The sequence below is a fragment of the Podarcis muralis genome, chromosome 11 (genome assembly GCF_964188315.1).
Source record: "Podarcis muralis chromosome 11, rPodMur119.hap1.1, whole genome shotgun sequence".
Taxonomy (NCBI): Eukaryota; Metazoa; Chordata; class Lepidosauria; order Squamata; family Lacertidae; genus Podarcis; species Podarcis muralis.
The window spans coordinates 65,512,298-65,525,631 of record NC_135665.1 but is presented as its reverse complement, the minus strand read 5'-3'; the positions used below and the strand labels follow the sequence as shown (position 1 = coordinate 65,525,631).

Genomic DNA, 13,334 nt, shown 5'->3' with positions numbered 1-13,334 from the left:
CTGGACCTCAGTGTCCGGGCTGAACCATGGGGGTGGAGACTCTCCTTCAGGTACACTGAGCCGAGGCCATTTAGGGCCAAATATAGCCTTCCTGACTAGTAGCCATCAGAAGAACCTTACACTCCATAAATCTGTCTAATCTTCTTTAAAAGCCTTCCAGTTGGTGGTTGTCACTACCTCCTTGTGGCAGGGAGTTCCATAGTTGAACTGTGCACTGTGCGAGTATTTTCTTTTGTCTTGAATTCTCCCAACATTTAGCTTCCTTGGATGCCCCCCAGCTGAGTTCCAGTATTATGAGATTTCTCTCTCCAATTTCTCCATGCCATGGGTTTATAAACATCTATCATGCCACCTTTTCAACTCACCTTTTCTCTAAACTAGAAAGTCCTAAATGTTGCAACCTTTCTCCATCCCCTTGATAATTGTCATCGCCCTCTTTCTAAATCTTTCCCACAATAATCTCTTCTACACAGATCTTTCTGTTGTGCTCCAGAGCAACTGAACTATATCAGCACCAGAGAAAGTAAACTGCAATGCAGACAGAGAACTATAAAGGCAGAAATATGGAAGCCAATTCCTCCGCCTTCACAGAGACAGCAACGGGTTAAACAGAAATAAAACCAAAACAACTTATTTGGTTAATAAATGGCTAATAAAAGAGCAGCGATTTAATTGTTTGAGGACCTAGCTCACCCCACCCTGGAGACTCCGAGGGCAGTTAACAGATTAAACAAACGAAGCATCCACTTTAAATCCAATTCGGCATCAAAAATTCAATTGGACTCTTAACCCCACCACCGTCTCTCTGCTTGTCCCCTGCAACAGAAGCCACCCCAAGCAGATTGTGCACGGCTTTCAAAAGGTTACAGCGCTGGGCTTTGATTAATCTCCGAGGGAGAGAGCGTTCCATAAATGCAGGGTCCGCACATGCCGAAACTTTCTACATACCCCTCCTGGTTTATGGCCCCATTAAAAGGTTGCTTTGGGTTGACCTTGGAGAGTTGGATGAGATACAATCGACCAGGGCGGCTGCTGCTGCTGCTGCTACTGTCACTGCAGCTAGGGGAATAAGTCTGGCTTAGCTTTAGCTCAGGAGATCTAGAGAAACATTTCGGCTTAGATAGCCTGAGTGGAAGTTTGAGCAACTCATACAAAAACAACAGCACAAGGCAGCCTGCACCACCATTGCAGTAGCGCACCAGAGTTAACTTTTATCAGCAGAAAATAAATTTGGAAGCTTCTTTTTTGAGCGCTAAAGTGGTAAGAGTTTTGGAATATATTTATTAAACGCCGTAAAGCAGCTTTGTGAGGGTTTTTGTGCCCTAAACGGTGGAGCAAATACATTTAGCAAGGAAACAGCTGCAGCCCTAACGACGCTCTCCCTCGCTGTGCGGAAAACACACGTTGTAAAAACAGCCCGAGACTTGTGTGCAGTGCGCCCTGCAAAACGCTTTGAACTCAGCTGCGCAGGACTGAACGCTTCCCAACGCTCTGACTCAGATACGAGAGAGTCCACCGCGTGCGGTGACCCCGTTGACGCAGGGGTCCCAGAGTGCTGACTCAGTAGATTGTGACTCAGCGATGCTGTGTCGCCTCTGGAGGAGCCAAGCTCCTTCTGCCGGGATCGGCCAGAGGAACCCAGCCCGGCGCCCACGTGCCATAAAACACATGCACGGCATAGGGATGGAGAGGTTCAGGCAGTGCGTGGCTCCTTCAGACACCCCGTTTCCCCTAGCCGTATCTAAACCATTCATGACCCATGGGATTTCTCCTCTGCCAGGTGCAACCGGACAGCGCCATGCTCCGGAACCCACAAATACTAGTCTCCCTCGTCCTTCGGAGAGCGCTGGATGATTCCTGCCGTCCCGTGGCAAGAGCTTACCTTCAAGACCTGGTGCTGCCTCTGCTGCCTCTGCAGTTCCCCATGGCCTCGCAGCCGCCGCCAGATCACAAAAACTCTGGGAAAAGAAAGAAAGGAAAGGGGGGTTGGTGGAGGGGGGCCGCTATCGTTGACGCTGGCTGCAGCCGGAGAGCTGGGAACACACCCACCCAATCCCCACCGCGACCCCCGCTTCTGCCCCTCGCCCGAGCCTCCCCGCAGCCCAAGCCCCCTCCCCTCGGCAGCCGCCCCACTGCACCCAACCCGAGCCCCTCGCCTACCCGTAACCTGAGGCTCTGGCAGGAGCTGAACAGCAACTGCTCTGTTAACAAGCAGAACAGCAGCCAAAGCAGCCCAGCGGCTCCTGCCTGCTGCTCCAGAGGAAAGGAAAACCATTTTCCCCCACCTCCCTCCCCCCACCAGCCCAGCCACACGCTGGAGAAATTCCTAAAAATAATGTCAAAAGCAAAGCGCTCGTAAAAAAGTTGGGCGGCTGGGGAATGGAGTGGGGGAGCCGGGGGCTGGGTTCGATTTCAGGCTGCAGATACCAGGAGCGAAAGGCAAGGCCTCCCTGGCTCTCCACTTTGCAGGGAAAGTTTCCGGGACAGGGCAAAAGCAAGCGAGGAGAGGACAGGAGCATCATCTCCCAGGGCAAAAGGCCACCTGCGCAGGTGTGGGTATTGGCGGGCAAGGGAGAGGAGGAGGAGGAGGCGATCCGGGGTGCTGCGAAAAAATCATGTGCAAATCACGCAATTGCTGTGAGCAGGATCACACTCTGCAGGAGCTAATGGCCACTTGAGCAAAGAACGGGGCTTTGAGGAAATTACCTGAGAGGCAACGGGGTTGTGGGTGAAAGCATATATAAAGGGCCTGCTAGATCAAGACATCTGGACCTCGCCCAGATGCCCCATGTCTTCCAGCAAATGGGATTCAGAAGCATTGCAGAGCAGAGCCGTTCCACTGAGTTCCAGTGTTAGTAATAGTAATAGTAGTAATAATAATAATAATAATAATAATAATAATAATAATAATTTATACCCCACCCATCTGGCTGGGTTTCCCCAGCCACTCTGGGCGGCTTCCAACAGAATATTAAAATACAGTAATCTGAAGAAGACGAAGACTCTCCTCTCTCCGCCTGCTATGCCCTATTGCGCTTATTATGAAACTCAACCGTACAGAGCAGGGCATGATGAGCACATTACAGTTTAAGGTGCTTCCTGTACGCCAGTTTGTTCCAGTCCTTGCAAACAACCCTGCAAGGTAGGTCAGCGCTGTCACCCCCATTCTGGGGGAGAGGGGGCACCGAGGTGGGGAGAGCATGGCTGCCTACAAGCACCTAACAAGCTGACTGAGGTTCACCCCAGAGCCTTGTTTAGTTATCTTTGGGGAGTCAGTGTGAGGGCTGGGGAGGGGGCTTCAAATTTCAGCCTTGCGACAAGGCACAGGTTCCATGTCAAAGTACTTTTGCAGCCCACGTGGCATAAGAAGTTGAACCGCCCAACTCTGTCATGGGAGCCTAGGAAGGAGCCTTATACTAAGTGGAGAATTGGGTCCATCTAGTTTAATACTGTCTACCCTGACTGGCAGCAGTGGTGCCAAGCTTTCAGGCACGGATAATTCCCTGCCTTAGCTGGAGATGCCAGAGGGAATGGAGTCTCTGAGCTATGGGCAAGTGGCTAGACCAGACCTCTAGACTAGAGGTGCTCAGCTGAGCTGGGAGGGGTCCTGATCCTGCTGCTACTCCTCCCTCCCTCCCTCCAGAAAGAAGGGGTCAAAGGGCTCCCCAGGCATCTGGGTCCCTTAGCCATCTGCCCGTTCCTCATGGCTTCCACCGCCACCCTTTCAAAACCGCAGCTGGGCAACCTCTTTCCTGCTGGACGGCTCTCCGTAGCTGTGCTTTGGCTAGCGACGCCTCCTGGCCCAGGGCAGGGCATAGCCACAAGCCGGCTTCCAAGCACGGAGGCGCTCGGGTCAGCCAGCAGGCGAGCTCCAAAGCAAACAGCCCACTGCCGCTCCCGTGCTCCTTCGCTCGCCGGGACGGGAGCGCTGCATTCCAGCCGTGCAAAACAGCCTTCTACCGCTTCCAAAACAAAGGCCCCTTTTGGGCTTCGGGCAGCTCCAAGCGCACCTGAGAAACAGCCCCTCGAAAGGCGCTGGGCCATCGATTTGGTCCGGGAATAGGGGGGGTCCTGTTAACCTCTCAACTCCTGGGGAAAAGGAAAAGTCATGGGGTTTGGAAAGGCAGAATGTGGAGGGGGCGATGCAAGGTCTGTTCTCTTCCCACCCATAAATCACGTTCTGCTTGGCGCTGGCCTTGCCAAGCCATGTGGTGGCCATCGCCACAGCAACCTCATGTCAGAAACAAATCACAGAAGAGGGTAGGCCTCCCGTCCCGCAGCAGCAGATATGGGCAGGATTCGTTGCAGGAACGCCGCACCCCCGAAGAGACTAATCACAGGTCTGCGGAGACGCTGAAAGGCAACAGCCGACTGCGTCAGATGCCAGGCATGGGAATCGGCACAGCACAATGTGCATTTTACAGGGAGAGAAAGAAAGTTCCATAAATCCTGAGAGGTCAGGCTTGAGAAAGGAGCTGAAGTCGCTCCATCAGGCTGCAGAGCTGGGGGGGAGGGGGAGAAAGCAGGGCCAGGCCATCTCTTCTGCTGAGAGATCCGCTGCCTTTGGCCCTCACTCCATTGCCACCTGGCAGCAGAGATGCCACCGAATCACAGTTGCCCGTTATAAGAATTGTAATGCTAAGAGCTAGTGCACAACCATGTTTTCGCCTTCCCATTTGTTTATTTCAGAGATTTTATATACCACTTGATTGTAAAAACAAACAAACAAACAGTACATAAGTGATACAAACAATTGTATCTCTTATGTACTTATTTACCCTACCGTATACTCTGTTGTATTGTAATGCTTTGGTTATTTTTCCTTTTCCTTTCCTTTCGCATTACAGTCGTACTTTGGTTTTCAAACAGCTTAGTTCTCAAACGTTTTGGCTCCCGTACATCGCAAGCCTGGAAGTGACTGTTCCGGTTTGCGAACTATTTTTGGAAGCCAAACGTCCAATGAGGCTTCCGATTGGCTGCAGAAGCTTCTGCTGGCCTCACGTTGGTTTACAAACGTTTTGGAAGTCGAACGGACTTCCGGAAGGGATTCCATTCGACTTCCAAGCTACGACTGTATTCATATTTCTTTTATTTCATAATATTTTTTTCAGTGAAAACTTCTAATAACTAACTAACTAACTAAAATTAACTCTAAACGATCAAGTTCTTACAACTGTGGAACAGGTATCAAGGAGTCCCAAGGAGCTGCTAGGCTCCAAAACCCCAGAGAAGACTCTTAGGAGAGATCGTGCCTTTATGGAAACCTCTGAGGAGGAGAAACCACAAGGGAAGACCGACTCCTGAACCTTGACTGGTGGTTGTGCACATCTGGCTTCTAAAGCCTCACTATGTGATACTTCTTCTTTTTTCTTTTCTCTTTTGTATTTTTATTTAGATTTTCCGTCATACAATTTAATTAAAAAAAGAGAAATAATACATAACAGAAAAGAAACATTAAATCATTATACATTAAATCATTATACAATATCCAAAAAAGAAAGAGAAAAAACATAAACAAAATAAAATAAACCCACCACCCTGTTTAACTTCCCTCCACCGCTACTCGTCTTCTCTAGAATCAATTTCACCCTTATCATTGCATTCTGATTGTTTTTATTTTCTCCACATACATACATATGCCATTGATCATTTATTGTTTTGATGCATTTACATTCTTTAAGCATATTAGCATGTCTCTTTTAGAGCAATATTTTGTCATATAACCATCAAAGCATTGCCATTCGTTTTTCAGTTTTTGATTTGACTGCTGTCGTATGGATGCTGCTAATTTAGCCAATTTTAAATATTAATTTAATTCGAGAATCCATTCCTCCATGGTAAGTAGTTCTTTAGCTTTCCATTTAGACGCTATTACTATCCTAGCTGCGGTGGTCGCATGTAAGAAAATTCTTTTCTTCGATTTCAGTATTTCCTTTCCTAAAAGGCCCAGTCTGGCTGCAGACTGCCTCACCAGAGTGGTGCATGCTCTGGTTATCTCCCGCTTGGACTACTGCAATGCACTCTATGTGGGACTACCTTTGAAGGTGACCCGGAAACTACAACTAATCCAGAATGCGGCAGCTAGACTGGTGACTGGGGGCGGCCGCTGAGACCACATAACACCGGTCTTGAAAGACCTACATTGGCTCCCAGGACGTTTCCAAGCCCTAAACGGCCTCGGCCCAGTAGACCTGAAGGAGCGTCTCCAACCCCATCGTTCTACCCGGACACCGAGGTCCAGCCCTGAGGGCCTTCTGGCGGTTCCCTCATTGCGAGAAGCAAAGCTACAGGGAACCAGGCAGAGGGCCTTCTCGGTGGTGGCGCCCGCCCTGTGGAACACCCTCCCACCAGATGTCAAAGAGAACAACTACCTGACGTTTAGAAGACATCTGAAGGCAGCCCTGTTTAGGGAAGCTTTTAATGTTTGATGCATTGCTGTATTTTAATATTTTGTTGGAAGCCCAGCCAGATGGGCAGGATATAAATAAATTATAATTATTATTATTATTATTATTATTATTATTATTATTATTATGCCTCTGTTTTTTTTGTTAATGGGATCTTAAGCATTTTTTCCCAACTCCTCATGTATTTCTCCCCGCTACGTGATACTTCTGACAGACGAACATGAGGGGGGGGGGAAGACCCAGCATAGAAGACTTGGACTCCAGAGGTTGAGCTGACCCCAAAATACTCAGAATCTGGAAGCGGACCCGCTCCTTTCTGGGTAGCACATGCGGCCCACGTGCCTGGCATCCTCCGTTGGCCCATCTGCAGTCCAGACCCCTTTTTGCAGAGGGAGGGGGCCCAGTTCACAGCTGGTTGCAGGCCTGACGCAGCATCTATTTCCCCCTCCGCTCCAAAGGCTGGAAGCCTTTGCTCCTGGCTCCGCCATGAGAGGGCAGCTGTCATGGGGCACGGCTGGCAACCGTGCTGTTGGCGCGACCCCCCCTTCCCTTCCCGGTCAGCAAAGACCCAGCCAAAAGTTCCCCCTTCCCCCGGTCACGATTCCCGCCCCACCCCAGTAGTCAGAGAGGCCAAATTTCTGGCCCTCGCGAGGGGGCCTGTAAAGCAAGACTCCCTCAGGTGCGTTTGCCTTGGCGCGGGTTCAAGCCCCGGCCAATTAGAGCTACAGAAAACATACACTAAAAAAAAGAAAAACCCCAAATGGAGGAAAATAAGCTTTGCTGGGAGGAATCGTGTGTGTGTGTGTGCATTTCTATCGAACCCAGATGGCGAAGGCGCAGAGAGGAGAGGGGCAGGAGGGGGGAAACAGAGGCCCCAAAAATAATAAAAGAGGAGCCTTGTTTGAGGCAGGGCTGTTGAGAAGGAGGGGGGCAGGAGGGCTGATTCAGCTCCTGCAGTAAATTGGGGGGGGGGAGTGGAGAGAGGGGCCCCAATGGAGGTTTGGGGGAAGCAGATCAGATTCTGGAGGAAAGATGCAGCTTGCAGGCATCATTTCTCTGTTTCTTCCAAATTTATTTCTTTGTTTGTATCTCACTTCTTTCTCCAAGTAGCTCAAGGTGGGATAGACAAGGCATTGGTCTGGGGAGACAACAGAGGGGTCCACCTTTTGGGGTGAGGTCAAGCTGCTGGGAGCTAGCAGCGCCTGCTGTGGCTGCAGAGACCAATAGAGGAGAGACATGTTTTATTGCAGCTGGGGCAGAGCAAGGCCCCCGGTTGTGCTGCTGCAGACGCACCAGGGAGTTCCTTCTTTCTGCGCTCCTCCCAGCGCTCATTCCTCCTCTGGTCACTGCTGTGATACACAACCTGACTGTCTGTCTCCAGGTACTGCATTCTTCTGCAAGGGATTCCCACATGGCGGGGTTGATGTTGCCAGCCTTCATGTCATTGCAGATCTGCAGATATCTTTGTGATTCATAATAATAATAATAATAATAATAATAATAATCACCTCCCCCCCCCCGAGTTTTAAGTACAACATCAGAAGGACCATTGGCCTGATCAGGCGAGCTCTTCCCGTGTTCTTATGTTAACAAATTGAGCACTTTGTCCAGGGAGTCTCTCAGGTGAGCTGTTTGCTCAGTGTTTTAGAGCAAAGGCAGGAGGGTGGAGGTTTATAAAATTCTGCAAGGCATGCTCTAAAACTCTTGGGAGCCCAAGGAATCTGAATGTTGAAAGATTCAGATACAAGAAAGGACTTCTTTAAACTATGGAACCCCCTCCCACAGGAGCCAGTGGTGCCCACCAACCTGGAGGGCTTTAATAATAATAATAATAATAAAATAATAATAAAATTTTATTTATATCCCGCCCTTCCCAGCCGAAGCCAGGCTCAGAACGGCTAACAACAATAAAAGTAACACAGTTTACACAAAATCACAATCAATTAATTGAAATGCATTCTAAAATCAATTCATTCTAAAATTAATTCTGAATCAAATTAATGGCAACCATTGGGCTAGAGTTCTATGAGGATTACCAAAGGAGGGGGTCAGACTGTGCCTCGGCCAAAGGCCTGGTGGAACAGCTCTGTCTTGCAGGCCCTGCAGAAAGATGTCAAGTCCCGCAGGGCCCTAGTCTCTTGTGACAGAGTGTTCCACCAGATCGGGGCCACAGCCAAAAAAGCCCTGGCTCTGGTTGAGGCCAGCCTAACCTCCCTGTGGCCCGGGATCTCCAAGATGTATTTGTTTGAAGACCGTAAGTTCCTCTGTGGGACATACCAGGAGAGGTGGTCCTGTAGGTACGAGAGTCCTAGGCCGTATAGGGCTTTAAAGGTCAAAACCAGCACTTTAAACCTGATCCTATACTCCACCAGGAGCCAGTGCAGCTGGTATAGCACCGGGTGAATGTGATCCTGTGGCAAGGACCCAGTAAGGAGCCTCGCTGCGGTATTCTGCACCCACTGGAGTTTCTGGGATAAGGTGTCTAGCATCCTGTTTTCATAGCAGCCAAGCCAATGCCCCAATGGGAAATCTGCAAGCTTGATTTGAGCACAAGAACCCTCTGGCCTCCTGTGGTTTCCAGCAACTGGGATTCAGAATCATGGCTGCCTCTCACTGTGAGAGCACAGCCATGCTGGCTAGGAGCCCTTGACAGCCCTCTCCTCCTCCATGGATCTGTCTAATGTTCTTTTGAAGCCCTCCAAGTTGGTGGCCATCACTGCCTCTTGTGGGAGGGAGTTCCATAGGTTAACTTTGTGCTGCATGAAGAATTCCATCCTCATTTAATCCCCACAACAGCCCTGTGAAGTTGGTTAGGCAGAGGAGTTGCAACTGGCTCAGGGTCACTTAGCGAGCTTCGTGGAAGGGGATTGGATTTGAATTCTGGTCTCTCCCAGGTCTTAAACCACCACTGGCTCTCTGGCCGACAGCCAGGAGGGTGCTCCACCAGGACAAAGACCAAGAAGATGGGTGCTGCTTCCGAGTGAAGGTTTGTCGTGGAATTGATGTAGCTGATTTGAGCATGCCTGTCTTTTTGCTGCTGTGCTGGGTCTGAGGGTAATCCGTGAAACACAGTACAGGACCGGTCCAGAATCTGAAGGTCCCACTAGGAGTCAGTCCGACAGGGCCAAGGCAGGACATGAGGCAGGGAACCAGGCAAGGACAGGTACAGGATCTGGCATACAGCAATGTTGCTCCCGCAACAGGGTCCAACAGCCTTTTATCTTTGGTGGGGTAATGGCCGGTCCTGATCCCCCAGCGACTCACCTCCCTGTCTCGCCCGAAGGCAAGCACTCCTCCTGCGAGTACTCAAGTCTCTCCTTCTCTCAGACCTGAGTCTCTGCAGCTTGGGAGACGTCAGTGGGTTACTAGACCCAGGGGCCGCCTCAGCCTCCCCTGACCCAACCGGTAGTGGAGCAGCTGGAAGTGATGGCCCAGCTGGAGGCAACGAGGTCATCCCTGCATCTGGAGCCAGGGCAGGATCAGGCCCCTGACTCGGCCCAGCTGGTGCTTGTTGCAGGGGAACCTGTGCAGACTGGGGCTCTTCAGAATCAGGCCCCAGACTTGGGTCAGATGATGCCTGAAGCAAAGGATCCAGTGCAGACTGAGTCTCCTCTGGTTCCGAGTCCCAGGCCATCACAGCTGCTTCCGCACAATACTCTCCGTCATCAAAACATTCAGACCACATTTGCTTCCTCTTTGCTAACATTTCATTCGGATTTTCTGCTACTCTTGGAAATCCAGTAAGCAAACACAACCTCTTGTCCATCGGGCTGGTGTGAAGGCCTGAGGAGCCTGCCTTTTCTGGGGGTACTTTGTCCGTCTGCTCCTCTCCTGAGCAAAACTGCAGCCATCTTGTCTCCAGTGGTCCATACAAGAAGGCAAAGGACACTTTAGCTGGGATTCCTGCATTGCAGGAGGTTGGACCAGATGACCTTTGGGTTCCCTTCCAGCTCCACATTTCTACGATTGGATGGTGATACGCCATTCAGGGTTTAGCCACACCTCCATTTGCCTCTTCGCTTCCCCCCGGGAAAAGCTGCGGTTTTGCACTGAATTGGAACAAACGACAATTGGGTTTCCTGTGGATTGCAGTTTGTTCCGATTTAGCACTAAAGAGTGGATTTTCGTGCGGGGGGGGGGGGATGCAGTGGGGCAAAAAGCTCAGACTTCCATCCCTGGTGGTATTTAACTGGCACTGGTGGTATTTAACAGGGGGTGGGGGTGCCACATGATTCAGGCAGCCATATTTCAATACGCTGAGTTCTGAAGAGGACTTTAAAGGGCCACACAGAGCACATGGCAGCAGTCAAACCATGGCTTGAACATGGATTTCTGTGGCCAGGTCAGGCTTCTCCAGCCAGAGGTGAGATTGTGACAGCATATCCCACCTGCACCCAAAGGACCGCACTGGCTGCAGCCAACTTAAGGTTTTACTATTTCATTTATAAAAGTATTTCTGCACTCTCTCGTAAAATATTAGGGTGGTATACAGCGACACGGAAAACATTTAAAAGCAATGCAGAGCGATCATTAAAACGACGAACTGCTCAAGGATATTTTAAATGACTCTAGGTTTGTCAGCTTAAAAAAAAAGTCTGGAAGACCCCTGAATGTGCGAAAGTCAAAAGGAAGGATGCCAAATCTCTGCTCACTTTAAGCTGAGAGAGGAGAAGACAAAGGAATAAAATGTTATAGTTTTCAATGCAAGTTAGACAGAACTAGGGTCTGAACAAGAGTTTTAGTGGAGCCTGTAAAAAAAAAAAAGGTGGCAAATTCTGTCTTGAGGATCTCATTTTACATTAAGGTTACCAGATATTTTTCAATGAATCAGGGGACACTTTTCAACTTCAGTGGATTTTGTATGGGGACTAATCTGTAAATCCGGGGACTGTCCCCGGGAAACAGGGACGTCTGGTAACCTTATTTTACATTTCAAGATGTAGAGGAATCCTTTTGAGGGAAATGATACTTGACTTGCAACACATGGACAAATTCAAACAAGGTCATTAGGACCGTCAGCAGGGATGGTGCTTTCATCTTCTAAACTTGATCCCAGGCACAGGTCAGTATGCAATCAGAGTGTCTCCTCTTTAGTCAGATGCATGAGTAACCGTTCTTGAATGCAAACATTTATTGAGAAATCACGCCTCAGTCGCAAGCCAAATATGCACTTATGCAGTCAATCGGAGGATAGTGCTGTGTTTATAAATTAAGTGACTGCTCCTGAAGTCTAAATTTGGAAGCATTAAAAATATCCAGAGCACCGATGACACTCATTGCCTCACACAAAGGCAATTACACTTTGGAAACACGGCAATTGTTACCCAAGGAATGGACGAGAATGAATAAGAACAGCAGGCTCTTACACCAGACCTCTGAGACCTGACCTGTCTGTCTTCTCCTGACACTTCCACTATCCCAAATCTGGCCACCCAGGGGTGCTTCATCCAGGCCAGTATCCTCTTTCCACAATGGCCAACCAGATACCTGTGGAGAACTCCAACCACAGAGGCAGAGCAAAGCCATCATGGCTAGTAGCCGTCGATAGCTCTCTCTCATTGGCCATGGTGAAAACTTCCAGACTGGACTACTGCAACATGCTCCCTATGGGGCTGCCCTTGAAGACTACTTGGGACCTAAGAACATCAGAAGAGCCTGCTGGATGAGGCCAGTGGTTGATCTAGTCCAGCGTCCTGTCCTCACAAGGCCAACCAGATGCTCCAAAAGGGAAACCAGCAAACAGGATTGGAGCACAAGAGCCCTCTCTCCTTCTGTGATTTCCAGCAACTGGGAGACATAACAACAGCAGCAACAACAACAACAACAATTTATTTGTACCCCACCCATCTGGCTGGGTTTCCCCGGCCACTCTGGGCGGCTTCCAACAAAGATTAAAAATACATTATAATATCACACATTAAAAACTTCCCTGAACTTCCCAGATGTCTTCTGAATGTCAGGTAGTTGTTTATCTCTTTGACATCTGATGGGAGGGCATTCCACAGGGTGGGTGCCACTACCGAGAAGGCCCTCTGCCTGGTTCCCTGTAGCTTTGCTTCTCACAATGAGGGAACCTCCAGAAGGCCCTCGGAGCTGGACCTCAGTGTCCGGGCAGAACGATGGGGGTGGAGACACTCCTTCAGGTATACTAGACTGAGGCCATTTAGAAGGGTTCAAAAACCATATTGTTAGGAAAGCACTGTATAATGTTTGGACTCGCTATAAAGACTTGTTGGAAAACAAAACCCCTAGGTGGTTGTCGCCAATGGAAGCTAAAGAGATGAAAAAACTTAATATGGAATCTAAATGGCCAAAATATTGTGAAATTATAGAGCAAGACGGTGAAAAAGTTAAATTACAGAGTTATGAGAAATTGAAGTTTAAAGTACGAGACTGGCTCCACTATCACCAAATAATGGAGGTATTTAAACAAGACAGGAAAATTGGCTTCCAGACGGAGAGGTCAAAACTAGAAACAGAACTGTTAGAACCCAATACTAAGAACTTGTCAAGAATGTATAACCTGCTGTTGAAGTGGAATACACAAGATGAAACAGTCAAATCAGCTATGATTAAGTGGGCACAAGACATTGGTTATGACATTATGTTTGCTGACTGGGAACAGTTATGGACCACCGGTATAAAGTTCACGGCATGTAATGCCTTAAGAGAAAATATTATGAAAATGATTTATAGGTGGTACATGACCCCAGTCAAGCTTGCAAAGATTTATCATTTGCCCAATAATAAATGCTGGAAATGTAATGAAACTGAAGGTACCTTTTATCACCTTTGGTGGACGTGCCCGAGGATTAAGGCCTTCTGGGAAATGATCTATAATGAAATTAAGAAGGTCCTTAAATGTACCTTTCATAAGAAACCAGAGGCTTTTCTCCTGGGCATGGTCGGCCAATTGGTGTCAAGGAA

The 13,334-nt window shown here is 49.0% G+C and overlaps 1 protein-coding gene across 5 annotated transcripts in view; it reads right to left on the bottom strand.

Moving 5' to 3' along the window:
• IL11RA (interleukin 11 receptor subunit alpha) overlaps nucleotides 1–13,334 on the bottom strand; it is a 140,580-nt gene that overhangs the window by 73,274 nt on the left and 53,972 nt on the right. Inside the window, exons 1-2 of one of the 5 annotated variants that reach the window (XM_077936578.1) lie at nucleotides 4,011–4,234; nucleotides 1,883–1,958 (exon numbers count right to left, since the gene is read on the bottom strand). The exons of 1 other annotated variant lie outside the window; for it this stretch is intronic. In XM_077936578.1, coding sequence (XP_077792704.1) covers nucleotides 1,883–1,958; nucleotides 4,011–4,219 — 285 coding nt within the window. In that variant the 5' untranslated portion in view covers nucleotides 4,220–4,234. Of the gene's footprint in view, nucleotides 1–948; nucleotides 1,048–1,882; nucleotides 1,959–3,745; nucleotides 3,832–4,010; nucleotides 4,235–13,334 lie in introns of those variants that run through there. 3 more of the 5 variants (XM_028748049.2, XM_077936579.1, XM_028748052.2) reach the window with 3 other exon arrangements.